A 22,403-nucleotide genomic window follows, 5' to 3' on the forward strand; every position below is an offset into this window, starting at 1 on the left:
CATAGAGGCTTTATTCAACCTTTTTAGGAGGAAAGGAGCGGTCCTACCACATCTATCTGTACAACGACTTGTTCGAGGTAAACTTGCAAGAACAACAACTCCTCTCATTAACAAGGCCTTGTGAACAAAAACAGCTGTTTGAAAAAAATGCAGCAAAAGGTGGACAGATATGTCCGCCTTTGGGATGATCGCATGGGACAGCGCAAAGGTACATCAAGTTATTACAAATCAAATTGTTCCTGAGAGAGCCACGAAACCTTTTCCACTGCTGCTCTCAGGTGACGTTTTCCTCTTTATGCGTAGAGAACGTTATACATGCAGCAGAGACCGCGGCAGGAAAAGGTGCAGGACTTTTACTGGTTCAGTGTAAAAATGAGATGATGAGGTGGTGGAACATCGGACCTCGCTAGCATTGGGACATAAAATACTGCTGGGTGTGAAACTGGAAAGCAAAATCCCAGATGAGTCACCACTTACGTGACAACCGCAAGTTGCATGGGGTAATGGGCAAATAATAGTGCTGTGGCGTTATTATCTCTGAAGATCTTTCTCGTAATAAAATATCACATTTACTAGGGCTGGGTTAAAAAGAAAAAAAATAAGGTCATCTGATGCAAATTCTATCCTATTCAATTTCTGAGTTGATCAATACATTGTTCAGCTTGTAGCCTAAACCAATTGTGTTTCAGCAGGTAGCACAATTGCTAGCATTTGCAACATTGGCCCAGCGCCTGCCAGTCAGCTAAAGCTAAAGTTTCAATCATTTTTTTGATATCAATCATAAAATCGTACCATCAAGTCATCTCATCAATATAGGATTGAATCAATATCGTTTTTTTGAATCCAATCATGACACCCTTTGTATTGAAATAGAATCAAATAATGAGATCCTGTCCAATACACTGTCAAATATTTATAGTTCTTGCAAATGAAAGGTACAATCTAAAAGCCAAACAAATCGAATTAATAGCTATTATTATAACACTTCTTATTTCTCAGTAGTTTTCTCACCGATAACAGATTTCTCATAATTTACTCTGCTTGTTTTTTTTTGGGGGGGGGGGGGGGGTTTGGTTTCAACTCTGGCTAAACTTTACTAAATGCAGAATTTAGAGCAGCGCGTGGCCACTAGTCCAAAGAACTCACAGCTGACAACTTAATAGGCTACTCCGATATGAATGTTTATGCAGTCAGCATTTTCTACTCGCAGACCTTTGAAGAGTAAGCGGTAGGTGACTTTTGTGAAGACGGAAGATGAGGAGGGGTTGTTAGCGATGCCCATTAGCCGTACCCTGTGAGAAGCTGGATGGACTGTGCGTGCGTGCGTGCGTGCGTGCGTGCGTGCGCATCTACTGATCTTTAGAATATTAAATTGCTAAGTCAGTCTATACCGGCAGAAAGGGCTGAATGGAGCACAATCCTGCGTACAGCCCGCGCTGATTTCATTATAGATAAATCTGATTCATCTATTTCCATCTCTCTTTCCTCCAACCACTCTTTCCCCTTTCTCTCTCCATCGTCTCCTTTTCTCTTGCTCCTCTGATGTTGGCGTCACCCTCTTTTGTCCTTTTTCAACTCCCTCTCCCCCCTCATTTCCCTCTGTCACTCGTTATCTCTTTAAAAGTCGGTGTGAACGCTAGAATCCGAGAGGAGGAATGAGGAGGTGGAGCAGAGCGGAGCGCTAAAGGGCAAAGTAGAATGAGGGGGTGAAGAGAAGAGAGGGAAAAGAAGTTAAAAAGCTGAGTCCAGCAGAGCGGTCACAACAAATTCATCTCTCCCTCGCCCCCTCTCTCCCTCGCTGTGTCTCCCTCCGATAGGACACAAAGCCCCAGTAATACAATGAAGAACCCGGCTGTGTGTGAGTGTGTGTGTGTGTGTGTGTCAGAGAGGTAGACGACACCCCCTGCTCCCCACTCTATGCCTCATCATTGCAGCTGCTCCACAGAGGTGTGTTTCAATATATCACCCTGTCACACACACACACACACACACACACACACACACACACACACACACACACACACACACACACACACACACACACACACACACACACACACACACACACACACACACACACACACACACACAGCTTAATAAGCGGTATTCAGAGCTCCTGGCTTCATAGAAGCTGAAACTGCATTCCTGCGCAAAACTCTTTCTTCCCTCTTTATTTCAGTTTTTCCCTCCTCTCCCTCTTTTTAACTGCTGACTTTCCCTCCCTTGTTTTTCTCATTTCAACTTCCTTAATTTTCTTAAATTCCAATCCTTGCCCTTTCCTCCTTCCCGAGGATGTTCACCTTTTAAAAGATGTTAAAACTCTCTTCTTACAGTCCAGTAAGAGCAACAGCAGAGAAGAGACAGAGATGAAGAGATGAGGGGCTTGAAAAGGAGAAAGGAGGGAGAGTGGCAGGGTGATGGTGGTGGTGGTGGTGGTGGTGGTGGAGGGAACTGGACACCTGGAAGAGCCCTGAGGGTTGGAAGAGGAGGAAGGAGAAGTCACGGATAGGGGGGGGGGGGGGGGGTCTCAGCTGTTCTCTCATACAGGACTGCGGATGTGTGTGTTGCTAAGTCTGTGTGTGTCTGTGCGTCCATATGTGCATTAGTGCTAGAGGAGTTAAACAGGGGGTCACACCAGATGGACACACACGCCCCCTCCACTCCCCATTTATTCCACCCACCTACTGGCATCATGCACTCTCAGTTCAGCAATTCTGCTGCATGCAAGCTACGGCATACACACCTACAAGTGATGGGAGGATCTTTTTTGCTTTAATTCACTGCAGCGTACCCTAAACCAGCCTAATTATGTGTTTTCATGTCTCATACAAGTTGAATTTATTTATTTGTGTTCATCATGGAATTATAATTGGTGATTCACACCGATACTTTTGATGAACAATTTCATTCCACTATAACAGTGCAATAACACACCTCCCCAAAAAAAAATCCACCCAAAATGATTAAAAACGTTGTATTTATTGCATCATTTCTACATTGCCACAGAGTTTCATAAAACATGTATGGAGATTGCGGAATCGAACAATTTTACAAAATTAGTGCATTTAGTTCAAATAATTGCCATCACGCAATTATGTAATAATAATGTGGCCGCTTTACCTGAACTTAACAATAATTGCAATGATTAATTATGTAAAACCCACAACAGCGTATTGAAACATTTGCAGAAATGTAATGCACCAGAACATTTCAATAGTATTATATTGTGAGCTCAGGCCTGATTCCCGTCTCCAACATCAATATAGAATCACAATGGCCTCGCTTCATACAAAATATAAACATTTACAGCATCTTTGGTTCGGCTACTGGATAAAAAAAAAAGGACTCCTCCCCTGGTACCGTGCAGAACCATTTTATTTTCTAACGCCGCACCCTGAAAAGTACTTGGAGACAAATTGTGCCCATTGACCCCCAGCGACCTCTCGCTGTCAACACACGTGCACACACACGCTCTAGGCCACACACACACACCCTGAATGCTACCTTCTGAACTCCATATCCCATCCAGTAAATCAGTGCCATGCCAGCTCATGTGTGCATTACATTTACGTGCCTTTCTGTTCCTGATGTGTGTTTCTCTTATTTGTGTGTTTGCATTTGTGTGTTTGCTGAGGTGAGAGGTTAAATGACAGCCAATTAACATTCATCTCTCAGTTCTCTAGTGGCAGAAACCACACACACACACACACACACACACACACACACACACACACACACACACACACACACACACACACACACACACACACACACACACACACACACACACACACACACACACACACACACACACACACACACACACACACAAGGGCGTCCTCTGTGTAAGAGTGCTGCGATCGTCTCCTCTTCCGCTCTCTCTGCGTTGGCACTTTGCTCGTCGTTTAGGCAAATGAAATTGGCGAATGCATAAACGGATGCAATGATTCTATTTTCTCTGGCAGTGTAACAGCATCATGGAGAAAGAAAACAAACGCCACATGTTTCTTACTTGTGTCCTGCCTTTTCCCCCAATACGATGTATTGGCGTCTTGTTGCTGTTCTGTCAAACTGACGTACAAACGGGTTTGATTCTTTCTCGTCTAATCGAAACAAATCAGGTTTTTTTGTTGTTGTTTTTTTTTTTACAAATTACCGTCCATTTATTTCTCTATGGAATCGTTGTGACACACTGTCCTTATACTTTAGAGCCAGTGTTTCCCCAACAGCAGCTGCGATACTAGGCTGCTGGAATTATTTTTTTAACGAAGGGAGAGGGCTCCATCTGATCTCTTTAGAAACTTCAGTTATGTTATATTATATTGCACTATAAATGCTTCATATCCAGGTCAATTCACACACCGGTGAGTAAAGCATATCAAGGAAAAACTTTTATAACAACAACAATTATAACAACAAGCACCGGTAGAGAAGCAAGAAATTCTGATCACGGATTCAGGATTATCGTTCGCCGAAGGGAAAACAGTCCTGCAACTTCACGTAAGTATCGCTGTGCACAGAGTGCTGTTGGCATGGCACTGGCAAGTGGAAATTCAACAGAAAGCCTGTTATATCCTAAAAACTCCCAAAACAAACTTGAAAACCGCAGGCTGTAGGGAAGTAGTGCGAGTAGGTGCTAAGCGTGAGCAGCTTGCCGGCTACTAGTGTAAACACAAAGTAGCATGTGCAGCACTTCCGGTCCGTAGTCTCACGGGACTGGAATGCCTGGTGGCTTTAAAGCATATTAACCGCCAAAAGCTTCCGAAGACACAAAGGTTTTTCGGATAGATGTTTATAATAATAATAATAATAATAATAAAAATAACAATAATAATTAATAAATCCCGTTTAATTAATAAATCCAGTTTAGTCGTTTTAGGTATGTATTACAGTTTTCCAGGTTCTGTAAAAAGCAGCACAAGCTACGAACAGCAGCGTCTGCGTGTGGCTGTAAACCAGGGTTTGTCATAGCTGTAACTCACTGTGGTGCTTGTGTTTATACAGCCATACTCTCAGAGGCTGATATATATATCTGTCTCAGTGTCGGTTTGCTGGACTGTGCTCTCGCTCTGGGTTCTAAAGTTGTCTGTCTAGTTGTCGCACCTGCGGCTGCACCCCTAACAATAATAACAATAAGCAAGATGGCCACCGTACATAGTATGTGCGTGCGAAAAAAATAATCTACACCTACAACTCCATTCTAGGGAAAAACCCTGAGAGCACTACTATTCTTTCACTCACTGTTTCTCTCTTGGAGATCGGGATACAGAATGTTTAAGCAAAGAGTGAAGTGTCAATTGAAAGTGTTCCGTCTTTACGCCTTCATATCAGAAATTACCTGTATGTGCGTGTGTGTGTGTGTGTGTGTGTGTGCACGTGCGCATGTGTGTGTGTTACCTTCCTAACTTGGTGACTAACAACCATGGCACAAGTACACACACACTGTTGTGAGTGAATGGACCCTGCATCTATCCCAGCATGCCTCTTTGCTACGAGGCGGGTGATTCTGTCATCGCGGCAGTGACGCATCATTAGTAGCCCTGGCAATTAATTATGTACTGCCTGTCAGCGCCGTGGTCAGTGCCTTTGCACACACACAATTCCATCTCTGCATCTCGAAGACACACACACACACCAAGCGCTAACTATCTGCCAGCACACATCAGCGTGCACAGTGTGTTAGTCATCACCGACCCACCAGCCGAAACACACACACACACACACACACACACACACACACACACACACACACACACACACACACACACACACACACACACACACACACACACACACACACACACACACACACACACACACACACACACACACAAACACACACACACACACACACACACCTTCAGGTGCACTTAATCACACCAGAGTAAGAACTTTCTTTTGTAATATTTCAGACCGTAAAACATCCAGGCCAAGCACACACATTTAAGTTCAATAACCAAGTTTTCTTTTGTTGCATAAAAAACATTGATATTTTATTTCTACATAATAACCAGGTTTCATTTGCATAATTCCTCAATGGGATCGTTGGCGGCGCAGACATTAAGTTCAGCGGCTTAGTAGCTTTTAAGACGGCCGACTTCTCCCTCTTTCTGCCCGTGTCTCATCGGAGCGACATCACATCGTGTTCCGGCCAAGGTCGCTCGCACACACACACACACACACACACACACACATACATACATATACACATATACACACACACACACACACACACACACACACACACACACACACACACACACACACACACACACACACACACACACACACACACACACACACACACACACACACACACACACACACACAGTACTGAACAACTGAGCCACATCTATCCACACCACATTAAGCACCGATGTGTGTTCTCTGACTGAATAGTGTGTGTTGGCGCACGTATGCGAGCATGGTCAGTAATGAGGTGTCACCAGGGTACATCAGTGAGAGTTGAGTGATTGGTGTAATGAGCGACAGAATAAAGAAAGAGGTAGAGAGGAGGCAGAGGAAATATAGTTGAGGAGAGGGAGTTTATGTGTTGGGGGAGGGACGCAATATTAATTCCCTGCCTCTCTCTCGCTGCGATGGGTTACATCTGAATGATGTAACCTGGAATCTGAATCTTTGGGAGGGTCTGGACAAACTATATATGTTGATGAAAAGTAATTTGCCTTCTACTGAAAAAAATCAAAACCACCCCCCCAAAAAAAAAAAAAAACCTGTGGTATCGTCAGACAAATTCGGAAATGCGTGTTGGTCTGGAATCTCTCCGTTCATTTTCGATTTCCAAGGGGCGTTACCTACAGGCGCAGACCAAAATGTCTCTGGACGCGATTGGATAGACCTACAACCAATCAGAACATTGGATAGACCTACAACCAATCAGAACATTGGATAGACCTACAACCAATCAGAACATTGGATAGACCTACAACCAATCGGAGCAACGAAACATGCGACGTAGCGCTGAGCTGGTAAATTAAACTTCTACCAAATCCTGTCAGAAGTACGGCAAACACACCTTTCCCACCGACAAAAGCTTTTTTATAGAAAATATACCGTCCTGTTCGTTAAATACTTTCGCGATAGCGGATTCAACAGACCATTCCCCATCGGCGGCAGCCATCTTGGTTGTTTCGAAAACGCCTCAACGGCGCTCCTCTGCATCGTCATCGTATCAAACCAGCCCGATATTCAATCCATGGTTCTGATTGGCCTGAACCTGGCAAGGTCGGGTGGAAATGTGTTTGAATGGGAGGGTGGCCAGATGTACTCCACAGAGCAAATGAAACATGAGATCCAGAGTTGTTCCCATGCCGGTGGTTCTTAGCATAGCACTTTATTACTTTGCAAACTTCTTTTGTGGATCAGGTTCTTGATCGTGATGCTGGGGCTAAAGAATGTCTCAACCGAAACAAGCTCACACTGAAAGACAAACACTCTGATTTCATGGGGGGTGACGCACTAATCAGGGAAGAGAACTCCAAACAGTTTGTTGTAATGTAAACACCCACGAGAGAAACCAGGAACAAGGTCCAACCCATCTCCCTCAAAGTGCCAACGGTTTAGATTCAAAAGTAGAACTGAGCTCATGCCTGCTGGTGCATTCTGAGAGTGCTCAGAGAGCATTCTCAGAGAGTGATCAACTTCCAAAACACAACTGCACTATAACGACCAGACATAACTTCATCTCCATTTCTACTGTTGTTATCAGCACGGGGGGTGCAGCTGGAAATGTTTACAGTGTCAGGCTGCACCGAGCCGCTCTGTTCCCGCATGCCTCCTTATCACACTTCAAACAGCATCTCCCACACACACTTGGAGGTACAGTCCTACACTGCGTTAACATTTCTATTCTTAATGCCGGGTTCCTTCTCGGGACGGTTCTGAGAAGATAAACCCAAAATGGTGTCTCGCCACAGCGCTGCGCTGGGTCCCCCGGTCTCTTACGGGGGGCCACGCCCTGGGGCTACACGACCGTCCGGGCCTTGGATGGGTTTTGGCTTTTCATTTTTCAGAACGCGAATTTACCATTGCGCGCATGGTGGCAGACATAAACAGAGTCGGTCAGGGGGAAGAGGATATACCACTTTTATCGATGTAAAATCATTTCATTTGATCGTCAGATTAAAATCATTGATTTAAAATCCTTTAGAGGGTATAATTTAATTGTGAAATCTTGAATCAACTTCATACAGATAAAGCACCTAAATCCGCCAGTAGCAGGGGAAGCGGCCATATCCCCCAACCTGCTGATCTTTCAACATGGGGGACAGAATGTCTAACACAGTCAGGTTCCACAGGTCTGACAGATTACAATTTCACATGACGACAAAGTCAATAAAAGTCAGGAAAGAAAGGGAAAAAAAATGGCCATCCTTTGTAAACTTCTCTATGATTCAAGACTCTTTGGCTTGCCAGGCTGCAGATAATGCGTCAACATTTACAATATCTCCAACATTAACTGTTGTTCTAATCAAATCTGGCTCAATAAGCGTTAACCCCATGAAAGCAGCAAGTGTTAGTGACAGCTGAAGCAGAAAAAACAGCAGCAAAGCAAATAGCAGCAAAACAACTTTCTCCCTTGTTCGATCTTTCCTCTTCTAGGCAAATGGTGTCGCTTTCTCTGTCCCACCCCTCCTTCACTCCAAGTGTCTCAAATGTCTTTCTTTGTCACTTCTCACAGTCTCTCCTTCTCCCTCTTTTTGGGCCATTAACCTTGTTCACTCACTGTTCACCAACAACACCAACACTTCAGCTCTAGGCTCACACACACACACACACACACATACATACATACATACATACAGGTGTGTGTCATACAATCTCACACGCAATACTTTTTTTTCCCGCTTCTTCACACACCGTTTAACAAGCAAATATAACGAGCCATATTTGGAACACACAGGGATGGACAGACACACACGCTTGACCGTGGTAACGTTGGAGTTGTTAGTTTGGGGCCAGGGAGAGGGGAAACTGTGGCTAACCAAAACCACATGCCTCGCTCACTTTCACTCTTGCGTTTTCAACGCACCCACTGCTTCCACACACACACACACACACACACACACACACACACACACACACACACACACACACACACACACACACACACACACACACACACACACACACACACACACACACACACACACACACACACACACACACACACACACACACGTCTTTTTCTCTTTTTTACCTCCATCTCTTTCTGATTCCTCCACACACACCATCCTCCCCCGAGAGCTGTGTCAGAGGTATGCGAGTGCTGGGGGGGAGGTAGAGAATGTGTGATGCAGAGTGCAGACATGGAGAAGGAGCCGCTCGCAGGTTTGATTCTAATCTTCATGTTTACCCAGGGAGTGGTTTCACCGGGCGGACTCGCACCTCGCAGTGACACCGTGTCAGACAGAGTTGTACACATTACAACCTGGCGTGCTGCCAGTAAAACTGCTACGCTGCACATTTTGCAAACCAGCAACTTCACTGGAGTAACCCAAGTTTTGTAGCGTGCCTCAGTCCAAAAGAGTCGTTCCTAAACCTTTCACGCCCTGAGCATACATTCAAATCCTTCCATTCCCCACTTCCATGTTATGTTTCAAATAAAATTGCACGGAAAAATGATCTACTCCTGGAGGATAAGATCACATTGCAAAGGTGTTCCATCGTCGCCTAAAACGGGAAGATGAAAATAAAACAAGTCAACCTTCCTCTCTGTTCTTGCCTATTGAGAAGGCTGATCATTTTTTTTCTTTTTACAATCTGTAGTGAGATTCAAGTAGCTTAACTTCAAGGGGACTGTGCCAACCCCCAGGAACAGAATAAACCGGTGTTTGGCAAGGCATTGTATGTGTGTGTGTTTGCGTGTGTGAGAAGGAGAGAGGATGAGTGTAAGAGACAGTTTGTGTCATGTGGAGGTAACGCTGTATCTGTTTACCGTTAGTCCATCACGACAGCTCTCTAGGCACACACGCACACGCGCACGCGCACACACACACACACACACACACACACACACACACACACAGTACCTTTAGTCCAATATATAAACACAGTAGACTGTTAACCGCCACTAAATACAATGAGACAGTATTTCTTGCAAAGACTTAGATAGAGACAGAAATGGAGAGGTGCGCTGTGTGTGTGTGTGTGTGTGTGTGTATGTGTGCGTGTGTGTGTGTGTGGGCACGAATCTGTATGTGAATCAGAGCTAAGCTGGCTCAATGGATAACGGCAGAGGGAAGAAAAACTAACACATTTCTAGAGAGAGAGGGAGAGACAGAGTGAGACCTTGGAGAAGAACGGAGGATTAGGCGACTGCCGACTGCCTGCCCATCTGAGCGACACCGCAGCAAACACCACTTGTTCTTAATTATGCAGCGATCAGATTAGGTGCACACAAAGCCAACTTTACGTCCGTTTCATTTAGCAGCTATCAATTCACTGCTGTAGTTGACTACACTTGAGGGACTTTTGGGACCACCGTGAGCGGACAGCTTTCCCGGCAACAAAGTTGACTACGGGGATGTTTTGTTAGATTTTACACTATTATTGTTTATCAAAATTAATTATTATCACAATACAAAATGGTCCAAGTCTAAATGAAGTACAAATATGAGTACTGAATAATTGGGTAAATAAATTAACTATGACACTCTACAAGTATATTTGAAAAAGCTGGTCCGATATCATCATCTTTAAATTACCACACATTACAAGACGATGACTCTCTTAAATCTTTAACATGGGACGATAATTCCTAAACAGATGTTGTAGTTAGTGTGTGGGGATAAAGAGAAACAAACACCTGTGTTTTCTAATCCTGACTTTGGAAACTAATCAACTGCCTTTATTTCGGATTGCTGAGGTCGCCCCCTCGACTCTCGTGTGGAAAACAAGGAAACAGGAGATGTGGGGTGGGGCGTTGTGCTAGTGTACGGGAATAGGAGACACAGGGGGGTCCTGAATGAGGGGAACAGAGGGGGTTGGTTTGATAAACATTGTGTTTCTGGGTTTAGATTAGTGGGTCATAAATTCTGAGGAGAAGGGGGGGTTGCTGTTTGGAGTGACTCTCGGGGAGACGCAGGGAGAGGGAGGTAAGGAAAAGACAGACAGAGGAGGAGAACAGACACAGCAGATCGGAAAGGAGTCGTTGTTTGACTTCAGTGACTGATTTCGCTGCAGTCTGCCAGACAGAGCGGAGTCTGCTTGATATCAACACAGCAGGGGTGTGTGTGTGTGTGTGTGTGTGTGTGTGTGTGTGTGTGTGTGTGTGTGTGTGTGTGTGTGTGTGTGTGAGTTCACATAGTTGTGACGATTAGAATATAACGATTAACAGTCAAACACCAGTGTTGAAAACCTTACAACTCCGATTTTGGTGTTGTCCTTGAAGGTCAACACAACCCTTAACAGCACGCTGGGAACTTCACTCGGGTGAGCTTCCTTGTTCTCGTACGCAGTAATATTTGGGATTTTTGACGGCGATTCTTGCTTCGAAGTTTAAAGTGAGAGCTAAAAGCGTGTTTTTAGTTTTTTTCGCGTATTTATCATTTCACTAAAATAAGGCCTGGCCTTACAGCAGATTTGCAGAACTATTACTGCAGCAGCGGGAGCCTGGATCATCGCTGCCAACATGATCAGCATCTGTTCAACGGTGCTATTAAAAAAAACAAATCATGAGGAAAATGATGCAGGGCAGACTCTCCCCTAACACCATGTTAACCACAGTCAACCAATTTCACCATTTTGAAAAAACATTTTCTATTTTGATGAAAAGACTGTTAATTTGGAAGATTTTACATACCAAGTCATAATAAGGTAGTCTGTGAAGTTAGCAAAGCACTGGATGAATACCATTATTGATTACAACATAGATTACATATTTGCATAAAATTGTTTTAATAGCAGTGTTGGTTTTTCATTGCTGTTTAAAATATGTTAACGGCCATTTAAAATATGCTACAGAGTAAAGGACACATACAGGCTACAAATCTATCAGAGGGATTGAGTGTGGAGGTGTATGTGTATATGTGTGTGTGTGTGTGTGTGTGTGTGTGTGTGTGTGTGTATATATATGTGTATGTATATATATGTGTATGTATGTATGTATGTATGTATGTATGTATGTATGTATGTATGTGTGTGTGTGTGTGTGTGTGTATTCGGTTAGACTGACCATGTGTCTGCATTCATCTAGCCAGCCGAGCTATACAGACAGGTAAGTTAAGTGACAGAAAGACAGACAGGAGTTTGCATTACAAAATTTAATCTCTCCCACATCAAAGTCTATCGATAATATTTGCTAGGAGTTAAATTAGTGTTTGGACTGAAAGACGGGCAGCTGTGTCGGCGTAAAGACGCGTAATGAGGAAGGGAGTGGATATGATAATCTTAATGGATCGGTCATCTGTCCTTAAGCGCTGATACACTGATACACACGGAGGGAGGTTTATGGATCTAGAAAGCTTTTCAGCGCTCTCTGACTGAAATCAGCTTACAGAGGAGGCGAGATGGAAACATGTGAGAGAAGAAGAGTGGGAAAGAAGAGAAGGGGTTAGAGGAGGAGAGCTGGTGAGATGAGGCTTGTCTGCGACCGGAGGACACAGGTGCATACAGTACAGAGACCCCGTCATCCATGCAACACCGCTTTGTCACATCTTTTTGGATCTTGAGGAATACTGACTTTATTTTATTACTTACATTATTGAATTAATAAACAGAGATGATTCTTTGAGAAATGAGAGATTGGATGAGAACCTCCATTTGAAATGAAGATTAGGGCTGGGTGATAAAACCAATATTTTTTTCCTCTGTGTCGAAATAAAATAGGCTCGGTAATTTTGATAAAGTCTTCAGCAGATGTTCATTTATAATAGCGTTAGGCAAGTAGCATTGAAAAGCCAATCAATTTTGATGATCTAAAGCTGACCTTTCATCTTTCAGCCTTTTGCATGCAAGTTTAAAATTGTTCCAACAGAAAACACTAATGAATACAAACAAGAATGTTTTAATGCTCACATATGTTGCAGGGATTACTAGACTGATCATACCGCTGTGATTGTATGCATCAAAGGGTTAAATCGAGCATTTATGAAGTGCTTTAGAGGAGATTTCAAAATAGATATATATTTTGTATATTGTATATAGCCTAAAGATATTGTGATATTATTTATATTGCCCAGCCCTAATTCCACCAATAAAAGTGTTTTTAAAATTGCATCATGGCATACAACTGTCTTCTTTATATAAAAATAAATAAAAAAAACACATTTAACAGAAATTCAGAACAACAGAAATATTTGCATATCGCATGATATTAAATATTTTATTGTGCTAACATTTTTGGCCTTATCGCCCATATCGAGACTAGATATCATCTGGGATTTTGATCATAATGTCATCATATATTTAAATGTTGTCTTTAAGGCTGCAATACAGGAATACAATTTTCTGAACTCCATCAACTGCTCTAGCTGCTCTGATCAGTCCTCGTATATCCACATTATTGATGATTGTCTTGTGTGTGAATATCTGATGAAAGCACCATCAGTCAACTCCAAAAGATATACAATTATCAATATTTATTTATATTAATTAAATAAATAATTAAATAATCAATTAGTTCGTCGATATTTATATTAATTAATAATCTTATATTGGCCAGCCCTAATTAATTAGTATAAACATAAATCCAGTCCTTAGTGTTTGCATGTGGCTTTATAGCGACTGTCCGGACGCCCTTTGGAATGTTACCATGAGTGTAATACTAGGAGATCCGCAAAACACAACTACTACCCTGTTACTACACTGTATCCTGAACACATTGCCTATGGCTACCTGGTGGTGTGTTCCATGACAGATGTCTCCATAACTGGACTAATGGAAACCACTTCAACTGCAGCTCTCACACACACACACACACACACACACACACACACACACACACACCCCCCCCCCCCCCCCCCCCCTTTGGCCATGTCAACATGCCGAGTTTACCTGAAGGTTTATAGACTTCTCTTTCTTTCTCATTCTCGTGGACACGGGCACACATAAAAATACTACGTGGGGCCGTCACATCAATTCATGAGGGGAGTTTCTGCCTTGAGTTAAAAAGAGCACACACAGACAGTGTGTTTTTTGAAACACGTCTGGTTTTGTTCCAAATTAAGAATTGTATTGTTTGCACACCCACGCAGGTGTAAATCAGCCCTTCACACTTTATACACTAGTTTAAGTGGCCAATAATTCCCTTTTTAGTGGATTTGTGTGCGGAAAATAGATCTTTCTGCTTCTCCATAATAGGAACAAAAATGCTAGACAAAAACAGGTTAATCCCTGCATTATTCTCCACGTAGTCCCGAAGTTGTTTTTGGCCAAGTGTCAGAAGACTGTTTCCTTCACAAACAAGAGTCAATACCAGTTGCCATTTAGAACAACAATGGCAAAATGTAACCTGCTCTTCTGTATGCCATCATTCACATTGTAAGCGACTTGGTTTTTACAAAAGCACAATGTGAATTTAAAGCCTAACAAATAGTCAGGCTATTTGTTAATTCAAGAAGTTAAGAGCAGAAATCTCAGGTAATAACTTGAGGTTAAGTGGTTTTCCCTGTTAGCCCTTTGAAATCCATTCTCCATTTAGTTTGGATTCTGGATGCTATATCCAGGGCTGGACTGGGACAAAAATTGGCCCTGGCATTTTCAGCCCAGACGGCAAGCAGGGGGACGGCCAAAATTTTTATTTTTCTTAAAGCAACATTATAATTTTTTTAACCTCACAATAACAGCTTTATATGTGGTCTGGGGAATGGCACCTCTTTCATTCACACCAACCTCTCAAATGCCTGTTCTTGCACTATGTAACTTTGGTGTTGGGGTAAAAAACGCAGGAAAATTGCGTTTTACAGCACTACGTCACTTCCTTGATGTTTGGCTCCGGTATTTACTGTGCGCCGGCCCTCACTTTCACTGTCCCACAGGGTTGTTTCACCCTCTGACTCGCGGGTGCGAGCCAATCTGCCAGTCTGAGCACATCTGGTACCTACACCGGTAGCAGTGGGCCGATCTCCACACCCGGGGGAGCCGTGGACTGAGTGCTCGCTGAAGTGGCGAGGTGCGTGCAATAGGTGCAGCTGTAACCTAGTATTTGTGTTTGTAACATAAGACTGTTGAAATGTGACAGATAAGGTTCAAATTTGCCGGGTAAAATAAATTATTTTTCGGACACCTGAGTGAGTTTTAAGATGGTGGTGTAAAAGTGCAATTCCACTCAGAACTGTAGGGGCGCCAGATGCCAAATACCAAAAGTTACATAGTGCTGCTTTCTTGCCAGTTGTCTTATGCCACATCTCAGATTCCAATGAGCTGGAACAAGCTCGAAAGACGAAACTTGGCCCAATAACTGGAAATTATTTCTAAGTGCTTCCCAAGAAACATCAGTCCAATTGACCAGATGGTGGCACTGTAATTAAGGGCCAAAAGCACAATCTTGGAAAGCCCACGCCCCTCACACCGTGACTCCCACTGATTTGAAATTTGACACACACATCCAGCTCAATGTGCTCTACAAAAAAAGGTCTCTTGGACATAAAAGTCCACCGTGATGGATTTTTTGCTAATTTGCATAATGTGAAAAACAGTAATGTGACATCTACTTTTTGGATCTTGCCTGTATCGAGACTAAATTCGGCATACAGTATTAAAATACACATTTACACTATAAATTAACCAGATATTTGGTGCAAATGCTCTGGGGGCAAGTATTAATCAAAATCTAAAGTGCCATATTGATTGGTGGGCCTATTATAAATGACCAAGATCGGTCCAAAAACCTAAAAAGAAATCAAAATATCGTCGCACAGGCCGGAGATTAGCAGGAAATAGGCCATAACTGAAGCTCTTGGATCAATCAAATTTGAGTGCGCAATTATTGAAATGCTGTCATACATTGTGATGATATAAAAAAGTGTGTGATTGGTCTCACTCCCTCTTTAAACAGAATCAAACTAGCTGAAGTGACTTTGCTGGGCTTATGAAGCCCGAAACCCACTCGTTGCTGCTTGTGGCTTTACTTTTGGGGGCGATTGAGCTGCTTCCTTCTCTTGAGCGCAAAAAGGTTTGAACCAGTCAACTGCCACTTGCAACTATATTATTTCATTTTTTCCTCTAGTAAGAGATGTGATTGGGCCAGCCCAGTGTCAGTCCAATGAACCAATGTCCCTGTCCCTGCTTTATGGGCCGGCCGTTGGACAATTGTTTTCTTTTTATTGTATCGGCCCCAAGGTCCACTGGCCCACCTGGAAAATGCCCGGTATGCCAGATTACCAGTCCACCCCTGGCTATATCCCTGAAACAGAACATGGGTTTGCAGTGTTTTAACTTGCTTTGGCTTTACATTGTCACATAAAAGCATAAAACTATTACCTCCACTTCTCTGTCTCACTGCATTATGGTATATGCAAGAAAGAGAGAGATAATGTGTAAATGGCTGCTGAGGTGGACAAGTATGTGATCACTGCCAGTGCCTTGTTACTGATTAAAGACCGAATAGAGCTTAGGGTTTACAGAAAAGAAGCATGTGACTGTGGTCATTTGCAGAAGGAACAAGGTTACTCTGAATCCCTTTAATAAAGAGAAGGCTCATCTGAACAAACAGCACCTGGAGAGTGGAGTTTGACAGCTGTCCAACTACACAGATGGAGAGAGAGAGAGAGAGAGAGAGATGGAAGACAGGAACGTAGACAGACTGGTAAACAGATTAACTTTGAGGCAGGCACAGTCACAAAGAGATGAGCAGGGCTAAATGCTCCTAGAGCGCTTCAAGTGGATTTATATAGAAAAGGTTAAGTTCGATGAAACAGAAATTTCCCGTGGATCAAAAATTACTTCCTGTCGCTTGATAGTTAGCTGCGTAACATTAAAAAGGTGTAAAAGACGGCTTCTAACTATAGTTACTTTTTGGTATTACCAGGATGTATGAAGAGATAGCTACAAATTAAGTAGTTAATGGTAGAAATGGGAAAGCGGGGCGCTACACAGATATGACAAAAAAAGAAAAACGTGGAAAAAACGTTAGGACAAACAACTACGGAAAACCAGTAACGATGAAGACTATGGCAGATGATTAAGCTCAGCGCTGGGCTGGCCGTCAGGACTCACCCTTCTCAGCGCGTCCCATGTGAGCTGGGTCCAGCGGAAGCAACAGAGAATAATAAAACAGCGTTAGATTTTACAGCATTCACAGGGACACACACATAAACATGAAACCTGAGAATGTTATTTCCCATTCCCGTATACCTTTCCGGATCCATGCTAGAAAATAAAATATTTCTATAAATCCAAGTGTTCCCCACCACTTGCTGCTCTTTTAGAGGAACTCGTTAAAAACAGCATGAATGCACAAAAAAAGCTGGGTTTTTTTTGCCAAAAACCAAACAAACAAGGTTTTACAAGACTTTCTCACTTGTATATTCCTGGAAATTAGTGGCATTTCACGACTAATAAAAAACATCACACAGACACACCATCTCTTCCACACAGTGTTCAGTGTCTCCAATTCTATATCGTTATTACTGGAATACACAGCTGGGACTAAGAACAGTGTGTGTGTGTGTGTGTGTGTGCGTGTGTGATGCAATTAATCAGTTGAGAGTGTTGATTACTTAATCTGTCATTAGCTAGGCTCATGTATATGACAGTGTGTGTGGCACAGTGGCAGGTTTCGTGGCCTCTTGTACAAACAGCTGTGAGCAGAACCAAGCGGAGCAGAGATTGATGATACATACACTAAAACCATGATTCATCATGTATGTGACACACACACACACGCACACACACACACACACACACACACGCACCTTATTCTGGGATTGCTGGTATCATTCCTGATCGCATTCCCTGATTTATCACTGTGTTTCGGCACAAAATGACCAGCAGGACATCTTAATGGCCGCTCAGTCTCTTAACCCCGAGTGGAGAAAAAAACAAAATGGCTACATCGTTCTCTTCCCAAGCTCTCTCTTTCACTCATCTTTCTTTCTTGTTCTTTCTCCATCTCGCTCTCAAAAAAGCAAAATCTAATAAAATGGACAGTTGGGGGTTGTCATAAGTGCCTTATTTAACACACTGAAGTCTGCTTAATAGTTCTGCGAGAGCCGCCGTGGGTGTCTACGCCAATGCTTGTATTTATGGTTCTGCGTCGGTGATTATGCACGTAGACCGCCAAAACGCTAGATGGCAGTGTCAAGTCTATTTTTGCACGGATGTAATAACAGAACTTGTGTCACGTTCGATGTTCGCAGTTATTTCACACCTCACAGCCTCTCTTCAATGTGCTCCATTTTCATTTCGCTGTTGGCGGAAATGAACAGGAAACGCGTAGCAGGAAAAAGCAGACCAATCACAGCTCTTGCCGTCTTGCGTCGTCCTGAAGTGTAGTTATATTTCTGGAGAACGGCACGTAAGCTACGGCGGTGGCCTCTGCAGGCTAGGCTGGTGACAGACACCCACCGGATTAACATTTTCATCTATCTATCTATCGTTTACATGCTTGTCTTCCTCACACATGCATGTGGAGAGTCACGAATCACGAAGACCTAATACACAAGCTCAAAGTGAGACGACACAGAATAACCACGTGCGCACAGGCGCACGGACCCGCCGCGCACGGACCTGCACGGACCCACACACACACACACACACACACACACCTCTCTCGAGACTGAAAATGAACAAACACCACAGCCGAAAACCAAACGTTGGGTGTTTATTTCTCTTTGTCCGCTCTCTCTACTTTTACCATTTCATCTTCTAATTGTCACCTAAAAATAATTGAGAATCAAATCCACTTTGCTTTTAATGTTCAAATACTTTGCAGAAATTTACAATTCTAATTAAACCAATGGCAGCCGTGACGTTCAAAAGCAAAGCAGCCCTCTAATTTGTCTGGAAATACTAATGGAAGACAATTATTTCACTTCATTAAGATTAAAGAAGGCTTGAATCTGTGTCATCACTCCATTGGGGAGGAGACAGATTTAGACAAAATAAGTAGTTGCATTAACACTTTTCTCAGTGATTGACTTTGGAGAGCCAGCAAAGGCATATTAAATAAATGTAACCACGTTGGCCCTGCATGTGCACATTTGCACAAACAAAAATTACACGCACAAAAACTGACTTTGAACATATTGATAAGCAAAGTAGTGGCACACTTAACTGCACAATAGGACACTGAATATAAGCTCATTTATCAAATAAGTCTAATTGACTTGGTCGGTATGACTTTGTTAACAGGCAGCTAAAACTAGGAGATGGGGGAGGGGAGGGAAGACAGACAGACAGAAAGAAAAAGAAAGAGGTTTATAGAAAAAAATAGAACCAACTCAGTGTTAATTAGCATGATATAATAGAGGTCTTTTAATGCTTCAGCACTGAGTCTTTTCTCATCTCCCGCAGGACTTCAGAGAGCCACTAGCAAGCCCTCCTTCTGTTGGCCTATTACTGGCAGGATCAATAAACGACAATTGTACATTATCCCTTAAATTATTTAATATTCAAAGAGTATTTAAATCTAACAAAAATCACAAAATTGGGATGAGGGATGAGTTAAATTCCTGCTCTATACATAAAAGGTCCAAGGATCTTTGAGACATGCTGTGACATTAATTTGCATAAAGCATTATAGTAGGTAGTTTCGCACATGGCAAGTATAATGACAATTGGTAGCAAAAAAAAAATGTATTTTGAATATAAATAAGAGGCTACTCCCAAGGGAATCACAATTATGAGTCGATAGGTTACAGGGCTTTTATTTTTCGTTTCCCTTCTACATCATGCGTTATCAATCTAATGGTCCGCAAAAGCATTCCTTTCCCACCGGCCAATGACGGCCATCCTGCATCAGTGTGAAGGAGCGTCCACCCACTGGTGTTTACTTGCAAATTAACAGCAGGCCCATTATAAAGCCTTCAAAGAGATTCCACACATTTGTCACAAGGGGGGACAAAATGACCAAATGGGGATGGGGGGGGGGGGGGGGGTGCTGTGGGGGGGGGGTCTCAGCAAAGGACTGTTTAATTTAAAGACTATGCATTAACATGCTTACTCTCTTATGGGGAAGGTCTTGACAGTAATTATTGTTCAACAATTATTATCGATCTCTCTCTCTCACACACACACACACACACACACACACACACGCAACTTAGACAGATAGATTTCCACGGGACCGAGACACTTTTTTTTGGGGGGGGGGGGGTTAATATAAACGCGACTCTTGCACAGATGCATCGGTAGGACTGAACACACACACACACACACACACACACACACACACACACACACAGTCCACGAAGGCATGCAACTTCTGGGTCGAGATTCCTCGGCGCTGCAAGTTGCATGCATCTACCTCCGCGTATCACGGAACGGAATGTTTTTTGAACATTTTTTTGTTGCAGAGAACATGGCTTTTGATCAACGGGGTGAATGTAATAAATAAACAAACAAACAAACAAACAAATAAATAGATAGAAACCGACGCTGAGTTTTGCGGTGTAACAACACCACCTGACGCGGTCCGTCCCGGGCAGCGCGGCACCGTCCGCACACAACGCAACTTTTTAGTCATTCGAGTCGGTCCGAACGCACACAACTTAAAATCATGTCCGTCATTTAAAACACGCAACCTTATATCCTGGCTCCGTCTGCGGCCATTTGGGCTCGTTCTCCTTCTAATAACCCTTCCGAACTTTAAATGCACCACGTAACAACAAACACGAATATTTTTAAAGTGCGTGTCTGTTTGCGTAGAGTAAGCACGGCTTCACGGCGTCGCAATTTAAAGGAATAATTTAAAGTAATGTTTTTAGATAATAATAAAAAAAACAAAAACCCTCCCAAGTGTCACCGTATATAACCGTGACGGTGAAGAACATGACAACCGTGTAACCTGCCTCCATTCCGGGACGGGGAACTTGTGCCCCGCGTCCGAACGCACCTGGGGCGCGTCGGACGCCGGTTCAGCGGCCCCGCTCGGCTCCCGGTCTGAAATCGCGTCTCAAAGACCAACACCCGGCGACAACAAAAGTCCTCCGCACTCCCGCCCCGCTCCCCCGGTCCGTACCTGTGGGTATCTGCGCCGACACTTCCACGGCGTTGAGGAGGAGCAGCAGCCCCAGGGACCGCACCGCGTCCATGTTTTCCGCACTTCTCCGCGGAACGCAGCTCTGCCCCCAAAAGTTTCCCAGTTCCACTCCGCGCCGCGTCCCACCTCCTTTCCCGCTTTGTTGTGTGACTTTCTACTTGTTTTCTATCCCCGCCATGGACCGCGGAGCTCCATTGTTGATCTCCTTTCTTTCTTTTTTTGGGGGAATCTTCTCTCTCTCCTCCTCTTCTTCTTCCTCCTCCTCTTCTTCTTCTTTTCGCTCTCGTGGACACTCACTTTTGTTTCGCGGGAGAGCGGAGCGGCGCTCGAGCTGCTCTCGAGCTCAAGCAGCGGTGGCGAGTGAAAGTCCGTGACGTCACACGTGCAGGATCCGATTCAACAGGAGAGAGAGAGAGAGAGAGAGAGAGAGGTGGGGGGGGGGAGAGAGAGGGGTGGGGGGGGGGGGGTGACATTAACGTTGTGCACTAATTCTGTTTTTAATTTTAATTTGAGCCTATCTTCACGTGCGCGAACGGGAGACACGTGACACTAGTCCAACGTCAGGTACAATAACCTTTTTGTTCTGCCACGGTGCGCTTTTGGCACGGCGCAATCCGGTTAACCCACCCAAAACATCCCAGACATGCGTCACTTAGTCATAATACGACCTACTAATAGGTCTCACGTTCAGTGACAAGCTGGTGAGCACAGTGCTGGTATTGGAGCTATTCGAGAACTAGGGCCTCGCAATTTTGATCTTGCGACACAAGAGCTAACCCCGAATTTTTTTTTCCAAATTGAAAAATCACAGTCGAAGGAAACGCACTGTACTTGTGTTGTGCTTGTTTTCTTAATTGAGTTCCTTATTTATTGTCTCACACTTGCACCGTTTTTGCTGGCGTAACCACCCAAATTCCCCCCAAGGGGAATAATAAAGTGTTATCTTATCTATCACTTGCTTTGGCAATGTAAACATATGCTTCCCAGAGCAGGAGAAGAGAGAGGGGGCGGGCGACAGAGCTGGAGAGAACCCAACCCGAACACATAATTACTTTTTGTGGTCAAATATTAACTTTTAAGGGATATTGGTGTCGGCAATGGCCGAACCAGGCCCCAAATAATGCCATTTATATAACATGAGACAGAGAGAGCGTTTCCAACTGCCCAAGGTGTTGGTGTTGCCTCGAGGCGATTGTAAAGCATTGATAGTTAAACAAACAGAGGAGGTGTGTTGTGCGAC

The 22,403-nt window shown here is 43.6% G+C and overlaps 1 protein-coding gene across 1 annotated transcript in view; it reads right to left on the bottom strand.

The window, feature by feature from the left end:
- Positions 1 to 21,434, bottom strand: part of ptprk (protein tyrosine phosphatase receptor type K) — a 106,603-nt gene extending 85,169 nt beyond the window's left edge. The window contains exons 1-2 of the mRNA XM_079996772.1: positions 21,143 to 21,434; positions 17,179 to 17,202 (exon numbers count right to left, since the gene is read on the bottom strand). Coding sequence (XP_079852898.1) covers positions 17,179 to 17,202; positions 21,143 to 21,215 — 97 coding nt within the window. The 5' untranslated portion in view covers positions 21,216 to 21,434. The remainder of the gene's footprint in view (positions 1 to 17,178; positions 17,203 to 21,142) is intronic.
- Positions 21,435 to 22,403: the final 969 nt, after the last annotated feature.

The sequence above is a fragment of the Zeus faber genome (genome assembly GCF_960531495.2).
Source record: "Zeus faber genome assembly, chromosome: 2".
Taxonomy (NCBI): domain Eukaryota; kingdom Metazoa; phylum Chordata; class Actinopteri; order Zeiformes; family Zeidae; genus Zeus; species Zeus faber.